Source organism: Dasypus novemcinctus, chromosome Y, assembly GCF_030445035.2.
Source record: "Dasypus novemcinctus isolate mDasNov1 chromosome Y, mDasNov1.1.hap2, whole genome shotgun sequence".
In the NCBI taxonomy this organism is placed as follows: Eukaryota; Metazoa; Chordata; class Mammalia; order Cingulata; family Dasypodidae; genus Dasypus; species Dasypus novemcinctus.
The window spans coordinates 15,822,669-15,846,522 of record NC_092216.1 but is presented as its reverse complement, the minus strand read 5'-3'; the positions used below and the strand labels follow the sequence as shown (position 1 = coordinate 15,846,522).

The following is a 23,854-nucleotide window of genomic DNA, read 5'->3' as shown; positions in this document are numbered from 1 at the left end:
TGTATTTCCTTAACCTGATTGTGATATGATCAAGTACTTACATTGTTACTGATTTAAGGTTTCTTTTGAAAAATTGCCAAGTCTTTTTGGAATTCAGACGGTGGAGTGTAGCAGTTTGATATGGTTATGAAATTCCAAAAATAGACACTGGATTATGTTGTAGTCTGGTCTGTACCTGGGCGTGATTAAGTTATGACTAGGGCTATGATTGGACCACATCATTAGGGCATTGAGTCCCTACCCCTTGGTGGGTGAAGAGTCACAGATAAAAGGTATGGCAGAGGACAGAGTTGAGGGTGCTTAATGTTGGAGATTTGACATTCAAGTTTGATGCTGAAATCTTAAGTTTGAGCCGCAGGAAGTAAGCACACAGAGGAAAGAGAAGCAAGCTGCAGGAAGAGAAGAAACCTGAAACGAGAGAAATAAGACCCTGGAAGGGAGGAACCCAGGAAGCCTGAACCCCCGCAGCTGTTGGCAACCATCTTGCTACACACATGAAAACAGACTTTGGTGAAAGAAGTAACTTATGCTTTATGGTCTGGTCTGTCCACTCCTAAGCCAAATAAACACCATTTATAAAAACCAACCAGTTTCTGGTATTTTGCATTAGCTATGCTTTGGCTGACTAAAACACCCATTATGAACACTGTCATTGTAGGAATGTTCAAATTCTACATGTATATTTTTGAAAGAAAGGGAAGTATTGTTATGTTATTCTCTCAGCAGGTAAAAACCTAAGTGAAAATGTGAACAAAAATAAAAAGGAACTCCATTCAAGTTCCAGAAATAAGTTTTAGAAATAGAAAATTAATTTACCTTAACTCTTGATGCTTTTCAACAAAGAATGTCAAACCTTATAAAAGTGACTATGAAAGGTCTTCAGAAAGCACCTCTGTAATTACTACCTGTCCTGTTGTACTCAGGACCACCCACCAGGCTAGAAGAAATAAAGGAATCTGATCCTGCATGCATTTACTTTTTATTATAAACTTAGTGTATACTAAGACTACACTGCAGTAGGCATTAATTTCTGCTGGTCTCTAAAAAGTACTTAACGGACAGTGGGTGTTACAGGATTTCCCCATTCTCCACTAACTGTTTTAGAGGGGTGTAGATACTGAACGCATCTAACTGCTGTGACTGTTACAGCACTTTTCACACTCTGTATCTGGGCCTTGCCTGCAGGGTGCTGGGAGGGAAGAAGGGCAGAGACGGTGTGAAGGTGGAGAGTACAAGGAAGGTGACTGTTGTAGAGACTCTAGGTGTTTTCTCCAGCAACAGAGGATGAGGGTGAGTTGAGCAAGTCAGAAACTGTGTTTTGGCTTTAGGTTTGATTTAGAACTTGGTTGAACAGAGAAACTCTTAAGATTTAGTAGTTTCATTTCAACTCCAAACCTTAAAATAGCTCTAGGCTCTATGTCATTTAGCAAAGTGTAAATGACGTACAGAAAGGTACAAACCATGTAAATCCTAAAGGAGTCATGTCAAGGCATTTTCAGGGGAATCAGCAACGATTATTTGTATTTATTTGTCTTATCACAAAACAACAGTTGGAAGGCAGATGGGCGAGAGTGATCTCTAGAAGAACTCATAACACTGAGACTGAAATCCCTGTCAGACAAACCACAGCAGCTCTGGCTTCTGCAGCAGCAACCTCCTCTCAGGTATTCCAACTAAGTCTCCCTCCTTCAGCCCATCATGTTCCCTACCCAGAAATAACGGGGAGACTTAACAAAGAGCACTGAGATACCAGTTCTAGAATCAATTCCTAATGCATTACTGAAACCATTTAGGGAAAAATTCAAGTACTTTCATGTAGAATGCTTTTAAAGTCAGAATGCAAAGAACTGGATCCAAGGAGAAAAGGGTAGGCGGAAGAATATCCAGGAAAGGGAGTTAAAACTACCAAGCACCAGGTGGTGACGCTACCAGAAAAAGACCTTGAATAAAAGGGGGAAATGGTAAAGAGGCAAATGAGTTTTCATGGCTAAGCGCCTTCAAAATGAGCCTGGAGGTCATCAGAGGGTTCGCTCTATGCACATCTCAGCAGGATCCCGGAGACAGCCAAAGAAGGTACAACCCAAGGTACTGGTGCTCCTGAGGGCTATGGAGACACACAGGTTCAACAGTCATGGCAGGTAACTCTGGAGTTCAGTTCCTTGTCGGTCAGCCCTGCATTAGAATTTGTGCTCCTGGGTGTGATGGAGCTCGACTCATATGTGACCTTTCTACACATGCTTCTTCTGTCACTTTTACTGAATCTGTGGTTGGCACTGGGGTTGTTGTATACCCAGGAGACTTGAGTCTCTGGACTGGCCACATGCCAGCTGGGCCATGCAGCACAGCAGAGTTGCAACAGTTACTCTCTGGTTCATTGGACATACCCAGGGAGGGGAAGATGGTCAACCACCACACCAAGTAACCGAGAGAGCCTACAACTGCAAGCAGGAGAATCCCATCCATCAACCATGTGGGCTCTACGGCGCCTCTCGATTTAGAGGTAGAATGGACATCACCATCCCAGGGTTCACAGGCAGGAGGAATAAAATATGGTTTAGTGTGGACTTACTGGTATTCTACTATAGAAGTACTGCGACAATGGAAGAAATTGTAGCCCTGATGTCAAAAGTGGCCACGGCAGTTGCTGAGGGCAGGGAGAGGGAAGAAGAGACGTGATGTGGGGGTGTTTTGAGGAATTGGAGTTTTTCTAAATGACATTTCAGGGACAGATGCTGGACATTATTTATTCTGCCATTACGCACTGAATGTACTGGGGAGAGTGTAATCTACAATGTAAAGTATATTCCACGCAGTGCAGCAGTGCTCCAAAATGTCTTCACCAAATACAATGAATGTGGCACAATGATTTAAGAGGGTTTTTTTTCCCCAAAGATTTATTTATTTATTTACCCTCCCTCCCCCGGTTGTCTGTTCTCTGTGTCTATCTGCTGCGTCTTGTTTCTTTTGTCCGCTTCTGTTGTCGTCAGCAGCACAGGAAGTGTGGGCGGTGCCATTCCTGGGCAGGCTGCACTTCCTTTCACGCTGGGCGGCTCTCCTTACGGGGCGCACTCCTTGCGCGTGGGGCTCCCCTGCGGGGGACACCCCTGCGTGGCACGGCACTCCTTGCGCGCATCAGCACTGCGCATGGGCCAGCTCCACAAGGGTCAAGGTTTGAACCGCGGACCTCCCATGTGGTAGACGGACGCCCTAACCACTGGGCCAAGTCCACTTCCCTGAAGAGGGTTTTGATGTGGGAGGAGTGGATGGTGGGTGGGGTGGGGGCACAAGGGACCCTCTGATATTTTTTAATGTAACAGTTTTTTTGTGATCTACGTATCTTTAAGAAAGAATTAAAAAAAGAAAAAAAAGGAACTAAACTGTGCCAGTCTGAGATTAGTTTATGAATCTCAAAAAGAGAAAGATTATGTTTGCAAACTAAGATGTTCCTCTGGATGTGACACCCTTCGATTGCATTAAATTCAGTGGAGGTGTCTTTGATTGAATTACTTCTTAAGACTGAGTTAGGGCTTTTCAGATTTGATGATGCCATAGGGTGTAATGCAGGTTGAGTGCCCGCCCCCATGCTGGATCGGATGTGAATGGGCACTCACTCAAGAAGACACAGGAAGACAGACCTATGTCATTTTTTATCCTGCTGTGTGACAGAAAGGAGAAGGCAGAATCAGCTAAAGCCCCAGGGAGAGGTGAGCCATTCACCAGAGAGTTTGCAGGTGACTTAGGGAAGAGAACAGAAGAGCTGAGCCTGAGAGATCCTGGAGAGAAATGACCTCTATGCCAGGAGAAAGAGGACTGGAACACAAGAGGGAAAGAAGAGACCAGGCAGAGAGCAGCAGCCATCTTGCTTCAACATGTGGCAACTGACTTTGGTGAGAAAGCAACCTTCAGTTGGACTTTCCTTGACTTTGTAACTGTAAGGTTTTACCCCAAATAAAAACCCTTAAAATAGTCAACAGATTTCTGGGATTTTGAATCAGCATCCCTTTTGGTGGACTAAAACACATACCTTATGAAAGAAAATAGACAAAAGGTAGTACATATTGTTTGACTCGTTCATATAAAGTATAAGTATATATATATTATCGCGATGGAAACAGAATAGCATTTATGTACTGCAGAGGAAAGATAGAGAGATTGAGTGGTGATTATTAAGGGATAGAGTTTTTATTTGTTTTTTGCTTATTATTAGTGGAGTAATGAAAATCCTCTAAAATGACTGAAGCGATGCATTCACAGTTCTGCAATTATACCAAATACCATTAATTATAAACTTTGGATAGGTTTTATGCTTTATGAATCTGTATCCAGAAATTGATTTAAAAAAAGAAATCTATATATACAAATTGTCTATTACTTAAAAATAAAACAATGCCTTTCCATCTAAGATCAGGAACAAGACCACGATGCCCATTCATCACTGTAATTCCATATTAGTGAATAGTAATATTAATATTAATCAAGTTACAGCATTTAGAAAAGAAAAAAAAAATTAAAGGCATCCAAATTGGAAAAGAGGAAGTTAAACTCTCACTATTTGTGGACGACATGATCCTCTATTTAGAGATTTCTGAAGTGTCTGTAACAAAACTACTTGGAGTATATTACAATAAATGAGTTCAGCAAAGTGGCAGGATGCAAGCTCAACATGGAGAAATCTGTAATGTTTTGTACACTAGTTACTGAATAATATTAGGAGGAAAACAGGGGGAGACATCCATTTACAATAGCAACAAAAATTCAAATAGTTAGGAATCAAATTAATCTAAGTACAGGACCCACAAAGCAATGCTAAAAGAAAGGCTGGATAGTTTTCAGGTAGCAGGGATTGAACTTGGGACATCTTACACGCAAAGCAAGTGCTTTACCACTGAGCAGCATCCAATCTCAAAAAAGGTAATGGATAGATTTTTTGTTTTGTTTTTAGGAGGTGAAGAAATTTTAAAATACCAAATATATGGAAAACATTCTGTGTTCATGGACTGGAAGACTAATTATCAAGAAGATGTCAATTCTACCCAAACTGACTTATAGATTCAATGCAATACCAATCAAAATTCCCACAGCCTACTTTACAGAAATAGAAATGGTAATCACCAAAATCATTTGGAAGGGAAAGTGTACCCAAATAGCCAAAAGCATTCCAAATAGATGAGCAACATAGGATGACTTTTACTACCTGAACTTTAAAACATAATACATAAAACATAATACAAAGCTACAGTAGTCAAAACAGCATGGCATAAGGATAGACACATCAATCAGTGGAGTAAGACTGAAAGTCCAGAAACAAACCCTCACCTCTACGGTCAACTTAATTTGTTTTTGACAAACCTACCAAGACCGTGGTAATGGGATGAAACAGTCTCTTCAACAAATGGTGCTGGGAGAAGTGGATAACCGAAAGAATGAGAGAGGTGCCCTGTTTCACTTCCTATATAGGAATCAACTCTAAAGCAAACAAAGATTTAAATATAAAAGTTAGGGCCATAAAACTACTAAAAGAAAACCTTGGGAAACATTTCAAGACGTTGTAGGAGGTGGTGGCTTCTTGGACCTTACACCCAAAGCACACGCAATGAAAGAGAAATAGGTAAATGGGAACACCTCAAAATTAAACACTTTTTCACCTCACAGGACTTTCTCAAAAAGGTGAAAAGGCAGCCGACTCAATGGGAGAAGATATTTGAGAATCACATGTGTGATACGAATTAATATCCAGGATATATAAAGAGAGTTGCAACTCAAGAATAAAAAGACAAGCGACCCAACTAAAACAGGCAAAAGGCTTCAATACACATTTGCCCAAAGAGGAAATACAAATGGCAAAATAACTAACTAAATACATACATACGTACGTACATAAATAAATAAATAAAACACTTGAAGAAATGCTCACCATCGCTAATGATGAGGGAAATGCAAATCAAAGCTACATGAGATTTCATTTCACATCTATCAGAATGGCCACCACTAAAAAGACAGACAACTACAGGTGTTGGAGAGGATGTGGAGAGACAGGTACACTTATCCACTGCTGGTGGAATGCAGAATGGTACAACTTCTTTTGGCAGCTCCTAACGAAGTTCAATGTAGTTTTGCCACACGACCCTGCAACACCACTACTGGGTGTATACCCAGAAGAACTGAGAGCAGTGACACCAACAGACATCTGCACACCAATGTTCACAGCAGCTTTGTTCACCACTGCCAAAAGTTGGAAACAACGCAGCTCTCCATTAACAGATGAACGGATAAACAAACTGTGGTGCATTCACGTGATGGACTATCAGGCAGCTGTAAGAAGAAATGAAGTCACAAAGTATAGGATAACCTGGATGAACCTGGAGAACATTATGATTGTGTTATTATGCACTACATATATTGTGTAGTATGAAAATATTTAATAAAAAGAATCCCAAAGATTGCCAGCCAATACCAGAAGCCAGGAAAGAGGCCTGGGAAAAGACGTTCATTAAGATTTCAGAGGGAGCACGGCCCTTCTGACACCTTGATTTGGGACTTCTAGCCTCTGAAAAATTTTCTGTTTTTTTTTTTAAAACATTGAAAATAATAAAAAGTATACAGTGAATCTTATCCAAACACCATGTAATGGAGACAGAAATTAGTAACAGCGCATGGCAAATTCAGATGCAGAAATTATACAACATACTCTTAAATAAGCTGTGGATCAAAGAAAGAATCACAAGGGAAATTGAGAACATCTTCAGTCAAAAGAAAATGAAAACACAACATATCAAAACTCACGGATTATACAAAAGGCAGAGCTGAGAGGGAAGTTTATAGCTCTAAATGCTTTAGATTTAAGAAGAAGAAAGAGACTTCAGGATGTTGGAGGATTGAAGAGTCGCAGGACTCACTTCTCTCCCAGAAAAACGGGTAGAGGACAGGCAGCCACTGTTTGGGAAACTCTTCCAGCATTTAGGAAACCAAGGGAGGCCTGGACACCACCAGAAGAGGGAGCGGAGAAGGAAAAGAGACTCAACAGTAAAGGTCTGTGAGTAAAGGCAGCTGCTTGCACCACCCTCACAGCAGACATCATTGTGTCCAGTAGCCCCTCACTGGCAGCTACAGGCCAAGGAGGTTGCACGGATCCACCTCTCCAGGAAAGGGAAGGGAGAGAGATGCAGCCTAGAGCCGATGCCTCTTTTGGCCAAAAAGCTTGGTGTGCTCTATCCCATGCGTCATGCTCTTCCAGGTTGGTGGGGCTCCATCATTGTTTGACCTGGAAGCTAGCAGGAGAATAAAGAGATCCAGCCTTCTGAAACACCCTTCCTACTAACCGGGACTGGTGGCTGACAATGTGGAGGGAGGTGCAATTATTTCCTTTCTGGGAAAAGGGAAGGGCACTGGCCAAGAAAGGAGCGCAGCTACTGAGAGATTTTGATTTAGGAGGCATAGCTCTGAATACCACACCCTGAAAGAGAATTTTCCATCACATCCTATCCACACTGCCCACTCTCCAAGATTACTGTGAACACATGCTGATCACAGTTTGAGCTGAAAGGCCTGCTGAAGATTCCCATCTGCTGGCAGACAAAGAAAGTGCATGCAAAGAGGAAAAGCACACCAAATGTAAGAAAAGAACAATGATTAGTAGTAAGATTTTGACAGTATTCTTTCATAGTTTTTAAAAAATGTCTCATGACAATGCAAGGTGTTGGTGGAGGGTGTTTGGGACCCTTGTATGATGTTACATGTTTGCTTTGTAAGTTCATAACTTTTACTATAGACTTAATTGTTTATGTATGTTCATATAAAAATGATATAAATTTGATAATAATAGGATTGGTTAGTGGAAAAATACTTTGTTTAGTAGTACTATTTTGACAATGCTTTTCAATCATTAGTTCAAAAGGTTTAAAAACAATGCAAGTTATTGGTGGTAGTGAGAGCGGTTATGTATGTTTGCTTTTTAAGTTCACAAATATACATTCATTGTTTGTGTATGTTTATGTATGAGTGATTTATTACAATAAAAAGTTAAAACAAGGGAAAAAAAAAAAGGACAAACCATGACTAAGAAGTAGCAATCAGTAATATCTATGCACCTAAACACAGTGCCCCAAAATACACGAGGTAAAATTTGGCAAAGCTGAAAAGAAAAACAGACATTTCTATAAAATAGTTGGAGACTTCTACACATCCCTCACATTAACAGACAGAACAAGTAGACTGATGATCAACAAGAAGAGAGAATTTCAACAATATCATAAACGATCTAAGCCAACAGACATATACAGACCATTGCTCCCCAAATCAGTAAGTTGCACGTATTTCTCAAGAAGTCATAACTACAAAAACAATGAAATTATAAAAACACCTTCTCAGTTCATAATGGGATGAGACTGGAAATCAATAATAGAAGGAAAGCTAAAAATCACAAATATGTGGAGACAGAACAACATATTCCTGAACAATGAGTGGATCAAAGAAGAAATTGTAAGAGAAGTTAGTCATCAAAAAGCTCCCAACAAAGAAAATTCCAGAACCAGATGTCTTCACAGGTGAACTCTATCTAGCGTTTCGAAAATAAATAACACCAATCCTACTTAAAACTCTTCCAAAAAGTTGAAGAGGAGGGAAAATAACTCAACCCATTTTATGAAGCCAGACACAGATAATACAAGAAAATAAATTTACAGAACAGTCTCTCAGATGAACATAGATGCATTAATTCTTAACAAAGTACTTGCCGATAACATTCAACAGTATATTCAAAGAATTCTACACCACAACTGAGTGTGATTTCTTCCTGGAATGAAAGCGTGGTTCAACACAAGAAAATCAATTAACATAATCACCACACTACATATTGAAGGAAAAAAAGCAGTGATTACCTCGAGGACACAGAAATGTCATCTGACAAAATTGAACATCCTTTCTTGATGAAAAAACTTCAAAAGAAAGGAATGGAAGGAAATCTCCTCATCCTGATAAAGGGCATATATGAAAAATCCATAACCAAAATCAACTCTGTGGGGAAAGGTTGAAAGCTTTCTGTCTAAGAAAGACAAGAATGCTCACTCTCAACACTCTTTTTAACAGTGTGTCAGAAGATCTAGGTAGTGCAATTAGACAAGAAAAAGAAAAAAAAAAAAACAGCATGAAAATTGGAAAAGACAAAGTAAAACTCTCACTATTCACGGATGACATGATCCTATTTTTAGAAAATTCCTGAAATATCTATGACAAATCTAGTAGAGCTACTGAGTTCGGCAAGGTGGCAGGGTACACAATCATGCAAAAACATTACATGAAAAAATCATAATGTTTCTATACACTAAAATTGAACAATGAGAAGAGGAAATCAGAAAAAAAATTCCACTTACAATAGCAAAAAAAGACTCTAAATAACTAGGAATTATATTAACTGTAGAAGTAAAAGAGCTTTACTCAGAAAACCACAAAACATTGCTCCAAGAAACCAAAGAAGACCTAAAAAAATGAAAAAACATTCTGTTTGCAGGAATTGGAAGACTAAATACCATGAAAATTTCGGTCCTACCAAAACAGATTTATAGATTAAATGCAATCACGATCAGAATTTCAAGAGCATACTTTATAGGCATGACGGGTAATTGGACCCAGATACGCAAAGACACTCTGAAAATAGAAGGGAAGAGGACGCACACTGTCTGACCTTCAAACATATTACAAGGCTACAGTGACCAAAACAGCATGGTATTGGCATAAAAAAGCACACTGATAGGTGGAATTGAATTGAGCGTTAAGAAGCAACTCTCACCTCTACGTTCAACTAGTTTTTCAGAAGCCTGCTAAATCCGCTTTACTGGGACAAACAGTCTCTTCAAGAAATGATGCTGCAAGACCTGGATATACACAAAAGAGTTAAAAAGAACCAGCATCTCACTCTCTAAAAAAAAAATCAACACAAAATAGGTCAAAGACCTAAATACAAAAGCCAGGACCATACAATTCCAAGAAGATAATGTAGGGAAATACCTTCAAGATCTTGTGTTGGTGGTGATCTGTTAAATCTTACACCCAAAGCACTGGCAATGAAAGGAAAAATAGATAAATGGACCTTCCTCAAAATTAAGCACTTTTGTACCTCAAAGGATTTTGTCAAAATGTGAAAAGGCAGCCAATTCCATGGGATAATATCTTGGGAATCACCTGTATGATAAGAGTTTAATATTTATGATATGTGAAGATGTTACAACTTGGGGAGCTGATGTGGCTTCCCACATACAAGATCCAGGTTCAATCCTCCAGTACCAGTAACTCACATACACACACAAAAAGGGTGATACATCTTTGCAATAAAAAGAGAAAAAGCAACCATATTAAAAATTGGTCCAGAGACTTGAATAGACATCTGTCCAAAAAAGGAAATATAAATGCAACACGTGAAAAATTGTACAATATCACTAGCAATTAGGGAAATGCAAATCAAAACTACAATGAGATGTACTTATTAGAATGTCCTCTATTAAAAAATAGGAAACTACAAGTGTTGGAGAGGATGTGGAGAGCTAGGAATACTCATTCGCTGTTTGTGGAAATACAGAATGGCACAGCCATTGTGGAGGACTGTTTGGCAGTTCCTAAAGAAGTTGAAATATTCTTGCCACATGACCCAGCAATATCACTTCTGCATATAAATATCCAGAATGAAAAGCAATGGCTCCAATAGAAATCTACATATTCTTATTCATAATAGCATTATTCACAGGTGCTAAAAGATGGAAATGCCCCAGGTTTGCATCAGTCAATGAGTGCGTAAACAAACTGTGTTATATACGTATGAAGTAATATCATTCAGCTGTAAGAAAAAATAAAGACAGGATGCATACAACTACATGGATGAACCTAGAGGACATTAGGTTGAGTGATGCAAAGTTGACACAAAGGAAGAAATATTATATGATTTTGTTATTATGAACTAAAGATATCAAGCAATCTCATTTGAGTTAATAACTAAAATATAGGTCACTAAGAAATAGAACGAAGTTAGAGAATGGAAAGCTGTAGTTTAATTGGTATGAAGTTGGTAAGGGGTTGTTAATCTTTGGAAATGAAGAGAAGTGATGAAAACACATCAGAATGTTTGTAAGCAGCAGTGATAAAACTGCATATGGGTATGGCAGTGCTTTTTGAAAGGGAAGCTCTACAGTCCTGTTCACTGTTCATCCCTAGGAAGAACGAAATCATATTTTTAAAAAATGAAATATGAACTGTGTAGCATAGTGAACCCTCTAGTGAAAAATTAGGATAGGTAATATTGCACATATAACACTGTTCTACTTTAAAACAGAACAAATGTACATCAATGTTGTAAGATGTTAATATAGTGGAAAAATACAACCAAAGCCAACTATGTTCAACAGTGCAAAATAATATATTAACAATCTCCCATTAAGGATAAAAACAGGAAATAAACTGAGTGAAAGAAACTAGGCAAAAGACTCCACATACGTTCAACTCAATCTCTGCAAAATGTAAATACCAAACCAACTGAGGGAATCCGCCTCACCAAGACCTGCCCGAGAAGCAATGGTAAAGAGAGTTGTTCCGACTGAACTGAAGGGACATCACACACTGGGTCAAAGCAGGATATATACATTAAGATGAGCAGTAAAGGTAACCATTGGGGTAATCATAAAAGCCAGAATTATTGTACCTTATTGTTTGGCATGTAACTATGCTTCTTAGGTCTTGTATGTTCTGAACTGCGAATGAATAAAAATTAACAAAAATGTATGGTTTTTGACACACAGTATACAAAAGATATAAGCAGTGACAATCATAAAAGAAGGTGGGAGCACAATGGGGTTTAGGAAAACCATACTTTATGCTAATGAAGTTAGGCTGATATCAAAACAAATATGACTGTTACGTATTTAGGATGGTAAATGTTGACTCCATTGTAACCACAAGGGGAAATTGATAAATATATCCAATCCATTCAGTGAGTTACAGCAGGATTTATAATGTTCTGCATTTTAATGTAACATGTTGTGTGATGTAACATGTTTAAAAGAAAAGACAATTTTAAGAAATTTGCTAAAAATAAATTTATATATCTAAGTAGAAAACAGAACGCACTCCACATGGTTCAAGACAAGAAATAAGATAATATAAAATAGTTATTAATGGAAACACTGCAAAATTTAAAAAAAAAAGGTAAAAGAATTACAAAGGTTAAAAGCAAGAAGGCAGAAGAAAATTCTGCATTGTAAGTAGTGACTTTTAATAAAAAGAGATTAACCTCACCAGTCAGTAGACTGAGAATGGTGGAACAGGTTAAAAAAAGTACAACCCAATTACCTGGTGTCCACAGAAGACTCCTCTTAAATTCACAGATTCAAGTAGTTTAAGGTGAAACTATGAAAAAATGTATACCATACAAGTAGTAGTCAAAAAAGACCTGAAGTACTAACAGACAAAAAGACCTTAAATCATAAAAACAAAATTTACGAAAGACAAAGGCAGTCATTACATAATGATAAACGAGTCAATTCCACAAGAGGATGTAATATTTATAATATAAATACATACAAGTAACAGCAGAACCCTAAAATACGTTTCAAATACAAACATTTGAAGGGAGAAATACTCCTAAATAAAAAGTAGAAGATATTAATATACCACTTTTAATATTGCTTAGAACATCTAGTGAGATGAGATCACAGAGAAAATTAAAGAATGGAATGTTATTCTAAAGCAACTAGACAACAAACATATAGAACATGGCACCCAACGGCAGCAGAATACACAATCTTCTCCACTGCATTTGGTTCATTATCTAGGATAGACCATACGTTAGCTTACAAAACAAGTCTCAGTATATTCAAAAATACATAAATCTTAAAATATGACTTCTCTGAACACAATGGATTGAAAATGTAATTCAACAGCATAAAGAAACATGGGAAAATCACAAACATACAGATTATTATTATAATATTCTGAAACAACTTATGGGTTAAAGTGGAAATAATGAGGGAAGTTAGGAGATATCTGTTGGTGAATAAAAATGAAAATACAGCATACCAAATCTTAAGAGGTGCAAAACGGCAATGCTTAATTGGAAAGTCGTGGTCTAAATGCTGACCAAAAATAAATAAATAAATGAGAAGGCTGCAAACCAGAGACCTTTAACTTAAAAATGGGGTGCCTAGAAAAAGCAAAGGTAGAAAATAAAGATTAGAATAGAGATAAGTTAAATAGAATATAGAAAAAAAAAAGTTGAGATTCAACAAAACTCAAAGTTGGTTCCTTAAAAAGATGAAAAAAATTAGCCACACAAACAAAGAAAATGTGAGGAAACGCATAACAGAAATCAGAAATGTACAGAGGGTATTATTATAAAAGAATAATATAAATGAGGGTACACCAATAAATTAAATAATCTAGAAGAAACGAAGAAATTCTTAGAAACACATGAACAACCTACATGACTCTTGAGGAAATAGAAGATCTCAACAAACCAATAACTGGTGAGGAGATTGAATCAACAAATCCAAAAGCAAAAGAAGAAAAGCCAGCACCAGATGGCTTCACAGATGTATCTTCCCAACATCCCAAGAAGATTTAACTCCTAATTCTGCTCAAACTTTTCCAAAGAAACTGAAGAGGAGGGAACACTCCCTAATTCATTCTGCAGGGCAAGCATCACCTTGATACCAAATCCAGGTAACAATACCAATAGAAAGGAAAACAACCGAAGAGTATCTCTTATGAATATAGATGCAAAATCCTCAACAAAATATTGGAAAACCAAATCCAAAAGCATACCAAACTATGATTAAATTGGTTTACACCAGGTATGCGAGGTTGAGTCATTAAAAGAAAACCAATTAAATGCAATACACCACAGCAGCAAAATGAACAAAATCACATTATCATCTAAATCGAAGGAGAAAAGGTGTTTGACAAAATCCAGCACAACTTTTGATAAGCAAACACTGGAACACGAGGAATAGAAAGAAACTTCTTCAACATGATAAAGGCCACACATGAAAAACCCACAGCTAACAACCTACTAAAAGGGGTAAGACTGAAAGTTTTACCATTAAGATAAGGAAGTTTTTTAAAAATGCCACTGTCACCACTTTTACTTAACATTGTATGTGAAGTCCTTGCTGGAACAATTAGGCCAGAAAAGGAAATAAAATCTATCCAAATTGTAAAGGAAGAAGTAAAGCTTTTTATGTTTTCCAAAGACATAATTCTAAATTGAGGAAATCCCAAAAAATCCGCAGCAAACGTTAAGAGATTATAAATGTTTTGAGCAAAAAAGTACTCTACAAGTGCAATATCTATACATCAGTAGTGTTTCTATATTGTGGTAAGACTAGAATCACTGGCACGGGAAGCTGAAATAGGCACCTCCATGGAAAGATTCTGCCATGAGCACCATCTGCGGCTGGCCCAGACCCTTAAGGAGTTTGTAGGTCCAGGCCTCTTGGAGTTAATGTGTACCGAATTAGTGAGTTCCTTGTCGTATTCTGACAATTTAAGCTGAAACAATTTTAAAGACTTAGAATAAAGTGAACCAAAAATCAAAAGTCATGAAACAAAATCTCTAGGAAAGAGAGAAATTACCTCTCTGCATAAATTCACCAACATATTCAGATAACTAGACATCAGCTAGAAATTACAAGTAATACTAAAAATCAGGAAGAGATAGCCCAGCTAAATGAACAAACCAAAAATTCTGAGGAGACACAGGATTTAAGACAACTAATCAATCATAATCACACAAATCTCCTAAATCAAGTGTTGAAATAAAAGTAACTGGTAATTTAAAGGGTAAAAATACAGGCAATAGTAAAATATGACAATGGAAAGCAAATGAGATACTGGAGTAAGTAATGCCTTTATAGTAGTATCATTCAACATTAGTGGTGAATTCCCCAACAAAAATACATACCAATTATGACAAAATGCTTAAAAAATTGCAAGCCCTCTTAATGATATATATACAAGACACCTCAGACATAAGAACTCAATAAGCAAGAAAGTGAAAGGTGGAAAAAGATATTCCACAAAAATAGCACCCCAAAATGACCTGGAGTGTCCATACTAACATCAGACAAAATAGATTTTAAATGCAAAATTGTAATAAGATATGAAGGACAGTAATATATTAATAAAAGGAGCAATGCACCTGAGAAAATAATTATGAGTATGTATGCACCTAACCTGGGTGCCCCAAGATGCATGAGGCACAAACTGGCAAAATTGAAGGGAGAAATAAGACGTCTTTAAAATAGTAGTTAATGGACTTCAATACACCACTCTCAGCACTGGACAGAAGGTAAAAACGGCAACAGAGAGCTTGAATACCATGATAAGCAAACTAGACTTAGGCATTTATAGAGCATGACACCTCTAAAGAACAGAATATGCATTCTTTAAAAGTGCGTACGGATCTTTCTCCAGAACAGGCAATATGCTGGGACAAAAGACAAGTCTCGATAAACTTAAAATGGGAGAAATTACACAAAATACCTCCTCTCTATTAAAATGCAACAAAACTGAATATAAAATGTAGACAGAAAAACGGAAAATATATAAATCTATGGAAACTAAATAACAGCCTTAAATAAACAATGGGTGAAAAAAATTACAAGAGAACTCAGTAAATGCCTTGGAATCAATAAATATGGAGCACACCATATAAATATTCATGGGATAGAGCAAAAGCAGTCCTGAGAGAGAGATTTATAGTCTTCAATGCTTACATTATAAATGAAGAATGAGCTAAATTTGAAGACCTAACTGCACGCCTCCAGGAACTAGAAAACGAATGGCAAACTAAATCCACATCAAGCCAAAGGAAAGAAATTATAAAGACTGGAGCAGAAAAAAAGAAATTCAGAACAACAACAACAGCAAAAATCAATAGAAACAATCAACAAAACCAAAAGTTGGTTCTTCAAGAAGATCAACAAAATTGACAAACCGCTAGCTAGATTGACAAAGAAAAAAGAGAGAATCTGCAAATAAATGAAATCAGAAGCGTGAGGGGACATTACCACTGACTCTGCAAAAAGAAAAGAACACTACGAACAACCATAGGCCAAGAAACTAGAAAATGTAGGTGAGCTGGAAAATTCCAAGAAAATTCCAGGAACCACTTTCACTGACCCTAGAAGAAACAGAAGACCTTAACAAACCAATCACAAGTGAGGAGATGGAAATAGTCATCAAAAACCTCCCAAATATGAAAAACCCTGGACCATAGACCTCACAGGGGAATTCTACCAATCATTCAAAAACGAGCTAATGCCATTCTTGCTGAAGCTCTCCAAAACACTGAATAGGAAGGGATGCTACTAAACGCATTCCATGAAGCCATTACTCAAACACCAAAACCAGACAGACAATATAAAAAAAAAATATTATAGACCAATATCTCTAAAGAATACAGATGCAGAAATTCCCAACAAAATACTTCCAGACCAAATACCAAAGCAGTTGGCAGACCATCCTCAGAGCAGGCAGTGTAAAGAGTTGAGCTCTGTGCTAACTGGCGGTGGGACCAGGCGCTTGGCACCTTGAGTGTCCTGGCTATAGCCTGGCGCCGTCCTCGGGTCTCCCGTCAGCTCCACAGCTTACGTGCTGTCTCTGCCGTCTTCACAGGGGCATGGATTCCAAAACCACGTTCAGTGCGTCCACTCGCACGTTCAATGTGGGTGCCTATATCACGGTGTTGGCCAAATCGACCCTGGGGGGCGACAGCTCGGCTTGGACTCCCAGCCGCGCAACTTGCCGGCTACTCCTCAGCAGTCCGGTTCCTTACCTCTGCCAGTGTGGCCTAGCTTTCGGGGCAGTTCTCTGGCAGTAGCCGCGTTCCGCCTGATTCGGCCTGCTGAGGCTCTCAGAGATCCTAAAGTGTCTTGGCTTCCTGGTCCCTTGCAGCATCTGCCTGTCTGCTTTCACCGCCACCCCAGGCCCCCGAGGGTAACCGCCCGCAGGAACCACCTCTACCTCTCCAGAGTTATAGCCTCTGTTCACCCTCCTCTGCTGCGGCTCGCTGCGCGGTTCTGGCAGTGCTGGCTGCCTGAGCCACGATAGAATAGGGACCTGAGGAAGAGGTACAGAAAACCAAACCAACCCAAGCTCAATTCTGCACAGTCAGGGATCGCAAACTGCTTGCTTGCGGAGCATGCTGGGCTCAACGTTAACGTTTCCTCCAGCCTCAGCTTCTTCCATCCTTAACTTTTCTCCGCCTCACTCGCACCTCCTTGTTGACTCCAATTAGGTCTGCGAGAAAATTTATCGTGAACAACCGCAGGATCCTTGCCTGCTCCTTGGCTGAGATTTCTGCTGAGGGCTAGGAACATCTTTCGCCCGGAAAGGCCACGCCCGAGTTTGGAGAAAGGGGTCTGGTCTGGGGATATGGGATGGAGGGGAGCTATGGCCGGCAGGCGCACAGGAGGTTGCACTCGACCTTCTCCCCTGCAGTCCCTGCCTTTGCTTTTGCCTTTAGACGGTTTTAACCGCTTTAGTTTTTATTTCGGTTATAAGTGATTAAAATGCAGCAAATTAAAGCGGCCCTGTGTGGGAGAGGGACCGCTTGCGGCCACTAGATGCTCAAGCATTTGTTCCTGAGCAAGCAGGGGAAAGTACGGGTTTCCGACACTTTCTCTTTCGCCTCGGAAAAGAAGACCAAAAAGCTTCAGTGCTGCGTCTCGCCGCTTGTGGGACTTGAGATTGCTCCAAACAGAACGTCGACATCCGCGTGCAAGAGGTCGACCAGCAGCCGCCTCACCGCCGCGGTGCCCCTCGGGAGTTGAGCCCGGGTATTTTTCTAGGCTTGCCCTAAAAGTGCTGCCACATGGATCTGAGGGAAAAAGCGACCAGGAAGTAGAGCAAACAAAGTAAGGGATTACAACTTGGGTGAGTGCGCCTTAAATTCCACGCCTTGATAAGCAATATCGTCTTTAAGATTGTCCCCATCCCCCAGCGCAGAGATTGGGGCTTTCCGTTATTCCCCGCCCCCTGGGCGGTAGAGGTAGAATATTCTTGTGCGGCGCTTGGAGGAAAGGCAGAAAGGAGACGTGGAACCCCCGCTGGTGCCTAGAGGGTCGCTTCCGGCACCCGTGTTTCGGCTTGGCTTCCAGCCATTAGTAAGTCGACTGGTTTTTTACCGAGATCTACTGATGGATAAGTCCGGCCACTTGTAGAAAGAGAGCCAGCGAAGCTTAATTTACTGTTAATGACTCTTTTCCAGAACGTTCGCCCACCCCGCTAGGGGCTGCCAGCGTCTGCTCCTCAGACACGCTCCGCGGGCGTCAGAAGATCCGGATTTGGGAAATGGAAGAAGCCAACGAAGGTAGGAAGGAGAAGAAAAATTAAGTGGATTTTAAAATAAACTGTGCGAAAGAAACCAGCAGACCTCAAGAAGATACTTGGCCGACAGTAGTGGAACAGTTTCATACAGTCTAGCCTAGACAGCTAGGGTTTTCCTTTCCTCTTATTTCTTCCTCCCTCCTGCTCGTCTTTTAGTTGGTGGTGGTGGTGTTGAAGGGAGGTAACAGAACGGATAGTGGCATTTAGCTCCAGGAATAGCCTTTTGTTTTGGGAGAAAGAATGAGGAGGGAATGGCGGACCTCAGAAAGTGGTATTTGGTGAAGCAGGCACAGATTGGCATTCTGACTTTCTAGTGGCCCTGGATATAGACACCTCAGGTCAAATCAATACTTAAGAGGCGATCAATTAGGATTGCCTAATTTTCACTATCCGCCACATACTCCATAAGCTCTCTTTATAGACTCTTCACTCTACTCTGCAGCTTATCTGGTTTGAGCCTTGCAGTGTACTGCAAATTTTTGAGGCTTGTAGTGTAGTGTTTGAGCCTCGCACATTTTAAACGCTCAAAGGCAAAAAATTGTCTGGCTTACCCCTGTGGCAGACATGGAGCATGCACGTATTCCCTGCCAAGCATCTCCATTATTTAGGGGCGTATCCTGGATTTCAGCACCAGGCGCTCTGAGGGCGTGTGAGTACTGGGGCTCTACTGACCCTGCCATGTCACTAGTAGGTGACAGAGTTAATCAGGAAGTGACACATCAGTTGGCCCCACAGCACTTTAGCCGTTTTCTCCAGCCCTTTACGTCCTTCTGGCTGCCTGGGTGACAGCGATTGGTTCTGAAAGGTGGAGCGGGATGGTGGGGAGGAGAGTATACACTCTGTCCCTTGATAGGTGTCCCAATGCATCCTTCTTTCCTTTTGAAGAAAACCTGGAAAATATACATATAACACACTTTAAAACATCCTTTGAGTCAAGATAAATAATAAAAGAAACTATGTTGTATATTATAAATGAGATGGCAATGAAAACACAACATAGCCATCCTGATATGTTAGAATCATGACAATCAAATCATGGAATCATGATCTGGAATCATGATCTGAATGATCTGGAATCTTGACAGTTCCAGACACTTGAGCTCAGATGCCCACAGAGAACTAGAGAGAAGTGAACAATAAAAATGTAAACATGGATTTGTAAATACAAAAACTTACTGTATAGCTACATTCTGAGATAAATATGGGACTTTTTATGAATTGGAAACTGGGAATAATTTTGATGTGATGTTTCTAGTAAGAAAACTTATTTGAAATTGAAGGGAGGGTTCCTTTGAAACAAAAATAACAATTTTATGCATATACCCATGCATTAATAAGACAATTAAACAATTAAATGACAAAAACTGTTCAGTGCCTTACAGAGACTTCTTTCCTAGTGGGAAAAGTCAGTGTCCACAGAAATTAACACACTCATTCCCAGGGATATAATGCATTTTTTTGTCCAGAAGAAAACTGAAGGCAAAGCATCCCAGTGAAGGGAGATCTCATTTGCCAGGATTATTTCTGGTATGTGTTGAGCATGAGGGAAGATTTTGAAAAGATTTTGTGTTCTTGACCTTGAGATGGGTGGAGGTGGAAAAGAGTTGAATGGTTTTCCACTTTATGGTCAGAAGTGGATATTGCATTGTTTGAAGTCTCATTTGCTCACTTGGCACAGAACTGAGAAAAACAGAACCAAAATAGTCAAACCCTTGGAGGAATAAAGGGAATTATGCTTATATTTTATGTTTAAGTTAGTTTTTTAGTATGCAGGTGTCTTGAGACTGCTTGGTTAGAATGTGCTCCCAGGTAAATGCATGTAAATTCTCAGAGGTTTTGATTTGCCAGTAGCTCTGATTGTAACTGTTTTAGTTTCTTAGCTACTGAAACCAATATCATATAATGACTTAGCTTTAACATTGGGAACTTATGTAATGCTCATGGTTTTAAGACCAGGAGAAGCCCCACTCAAATCAAGGCATCATCAAGTCTAAGCTTTCTCCTAGAAAACTGCGCTCTTAGTCTGGCTGCTGAAGTTCCATGGTTTTGCCTTATCTGTTTCTTGGCAGGGTCTTTTACGGCCATCTGATTTTCACTTTCGTTATAACGGAATCCAGAATTCCAAATAAAGCCAAACATTTTTCATGTGGGCCACACCTAACTGAAGTAATATCTTAAAGAGATCTTATTCACAGTGAATCCATCTTCTTTAGAATGCGGACCAAAATTTGGGTACTGAATTCAGTCTACCAGTCATGGGATCCTTTTTGTCCAAACCTAGGTGTGAATTCCAGCTTTTATGGGGAACATTGCTCTCTGATGGAGGGCAGGACTAGACAGGATAACCCAGGCTGAACTACCAGTCAGGTAAATCCCTGGATAACCAGGAGTGTTTGTCAGAAGCACATGACAACTCCTACAGTGCCACAGTGGTGATTTTCCCCAGGACTATATGGGAAGAGCCTTTGAACCAGGCATCACAGAACAGGCAGTGGCTTGGGTCCATACCCACCTGTAGATTCACCCTTACGTAGTTGATCCATGGAACTCAGAAAGCTCCTTGTTAGGCTCTAGGTCATAACTCTGCCCTGGAGTTCGCAAGGGAGCAGAAAAGCAAGGTTCTAATCTAGAAGGGACTGTAGCTCTAGTGTGCCCTTAGACTGGGGAGACAGAAGCTGGCATTTTTGCCAGAGTTTAAGACTGGTAGGATTCTGTTTGTTTGCAAAATCAGCTGAGCTGCTGAGGCCTGCAAAGAGGTAGCTTTGGGGCAAAGTTGGCAGGGCCAGAGTAAATGCCCCTCTTTGGCCAATCTCATGGTGGCTGAGTAGCCCTCATCGGGGTACTTGGCAGATGACACCCCGGCCAAGCCCTAAGCCTGACCAGAGGGCTTTCTAATGTTCCCCCCATAGTGTTCCTAGGGATGAAATACTAGACTTTTTATTGGGTAGGTATTTCATTAATGATGTTAGCCTTCTTTTCTGTGGAGCAAGCTCACTTCCTATAATTCCCAAGTGAGGGTCTCAAAAATGGAGGTTTTGAATTGGTTATTCTTAGAAGGTGAGTCTCCTCAACCAGAAGTGCCCTTGGAGATCCATAAGATCTGGCTCCATGATTAGATAGGTGGGGAAATCGTACAGAGGAAGATCCTGACACTGTTAACTGTCTATTTGTGATCTGAAAAATGGTAGGCAGACAATAGTCAATTGGCAGTGGCCTTGGTTGGGCAAGGTTTTGAATGATAATTGCCATGCTGATTTTCATGCATGAAGGAGACCTGCTAAAAATTAAATTTTGGAAGGTAAATTGAACTAAATTTATCATCTACGTGCAAATAAGGGTAACTACTGAGGGATTGGGGTGAGTCGGTCTGGGGAATCAGGGGCAGAGCAGGTAGAAGACCCAAGAACTTTTGGCAGTCTCAACTTTGGTAGTGATCTTTGCCCTTGTGATTTAATAACGTAGGGAGGTGGTTGTATTTAGGGAATGATGACCTAGCAGAAGAAAGTTATCCACAGGTACAATTGCATTGAAGACACTGGGATTACTTAATGCTAATGGTAATTGTTGGGGGGGGGGTGGTAGTGGTGGTGGTGGTGGTGGTACGTCTTCGTGCACCAGTAGCATGTAGGGACCAAAAACTTGGATCTAAATAGTTAATTTTTAAAAAAGAAATAGTCCTTACCTTTTCCTGTCTTGCATCCTCCATTCCCCTCCTTCTTCCTGGGATGTGTCAAGTCCCCAGCAAGGTGTAAAAGTTGGGTTTACACAAGTTTCTCCTGGGACGCTACTGTCCCAAGTTCTGCGACCAGGATAGTCATGGAAAGCATCTTGCTCCTTAGTAGGCGAGTAGGTGGGGGAAGTCATGTTCTTCATGGGAGCAGTTCCTAGGGGGCTAGAAAGTCCATACCCGGTGAAGTGGGCTGGAAACCCTGCTCAGATTGATCCCCAGACCAGAAAGTTTTAGAGAGAGAGAGGAAGAAATTCACTTAATGGATGCACTAGCCTGGAGCTAGAGGGGGCCAGGCCACTGGGATGTGCTTTGTTGGCAATGGGATGAAGACAAGACATTGCCATTGCTGCTGTCCCCCTTACCTAGGAGGCTCTTGTGAATCCTACAGCTAGAGGGAGCCATTCTGCATAAGCAGAGGACTGGTTTTGGGAGAAGCCACCCTTTCAGGATTCCCAAGCCTGCTGCTGAGTAGGCTCAAAACTGAGCTGAGGCCTGTGGCATCATGTGTAGGTAGTTCCTGGAATGTCAGAAAGCCAGGGGCAGACTGGGATTAGTAATAAGGGTGGAGAGGGGTTACTGGGTGCTAAGTCCTTCACTGGGTCCTCACTTGGAACGCAAAGGAAAGGCTTGCCGTTTTGGGGGTTCAGTAGTGCCCAAGATTTTCTAAGCTGTGTCCTTCTAATTCTTTCAAACCCTTTTGGTCCTGGGGATTTTTGTTTAAATCCTAAAAAGGGCATAGGAGGCTTTTGCTCTATTTGTATAATTTGATTTACTTCTTTATGGGGACATGTTGTGTGACAGAGCCTAGTTCCTCATACCAGGAATTGGGTATATGAGAGTAGCAGATACATCTACCCCTACTTATTCTGGGCTTCAGGAAGAGAGGAAAGTAGAGTGATACAGAAGCATTGGCCTATTTCAGTAGGGAAAAATTGTAAGATGTACAAAAAATTGTGAGAGAGTTTAAATGAACCAAAAAATTACAGATGTTAAAAAACACACACAAAGGACTGGGTTCACTGCTTTGTTGACCTAGTTCCTAGGAGTTAAATGGTACCCTTTTATTCTGCGCTTATGTGGGAGCCTTAATTAAAGCCCTTCAAACTTCTTGAAGGAGACAGTCTGTGAAAAGAAAAATTTCACTTCAAACATTTAGACACTAGCTCCTCCTTGCAATCCAGGACTGAGTTCAATTGTGGTCCATTTGTACAAGTTAGTGACCGTGGGGCAAGTTGTTTATGGTCCCTGGGTCTCTGTAAAACTGCTTCATCTACAAACGTTCAAAAATGATAAAATTACTCATCTTTAGTATTTAAGAAAACATAGCCATCCCTGGTATTCAGAATTACTGTGATTAGTCATATTCCTTTTGATTGCTTCTCCATTCCCTGCTGCTCCAGATTCCTATGTAGAATTGGGATTTTAACTACCTTTCCTGGTTTTTCTTCCAGATACCCTTTTCCCCTTTGTTCCCAGTCTTTGTATTCTAATTTTAAAGGATTCTATATGAAAGTACTTGAATTTTTCCCTAAGTGGTTTCAGTAATGCATTAGGAATTGATTCTAGAACTGGTATCTCAGTGCTCTTTGTTAAGTCTCCCCGTTATTTCTGGGTAGGGAACATGATGGGCTGAAGGAGGGAGACTTAGTTGGAATACCTGAGAGGAGGTTGCTGCTGCAGAAGCCAGAGCTGCTGTGGTTTGTCTGACAGGGATTTCAGTCTCAGTGTTATGAGTTCTTCTAGAGATCACTCTCGCCC

At 40.2% G+C, this 23,854-nt stretch overlaps 1 protein-coding gene across 1 annotated transcript in view; it reads left to right on the top strand.

Moving 5' to 3' along the window:
* The first annotated feature begins 16,657 nt into the window (after nt 1-16,657).
* The window catches only part of LOC139438262 (BCL-6 corepressor-like), a 161,907-nt gene continuing 154,710 nt past the window's right edge, over nt 16,658-23,854 (top strand). The window contains 3 exon segments of the mRNA XM_071213401.1: nt 16,658-16,804; nt 17,741-17,816; nt 18,248-18,349. Of these exon segments, the coding sequence (XP_071069502.1) occupies nt 16,658-16,804; nt 17,741-17,816; nt 18,248-18,349 (325 nt within the window).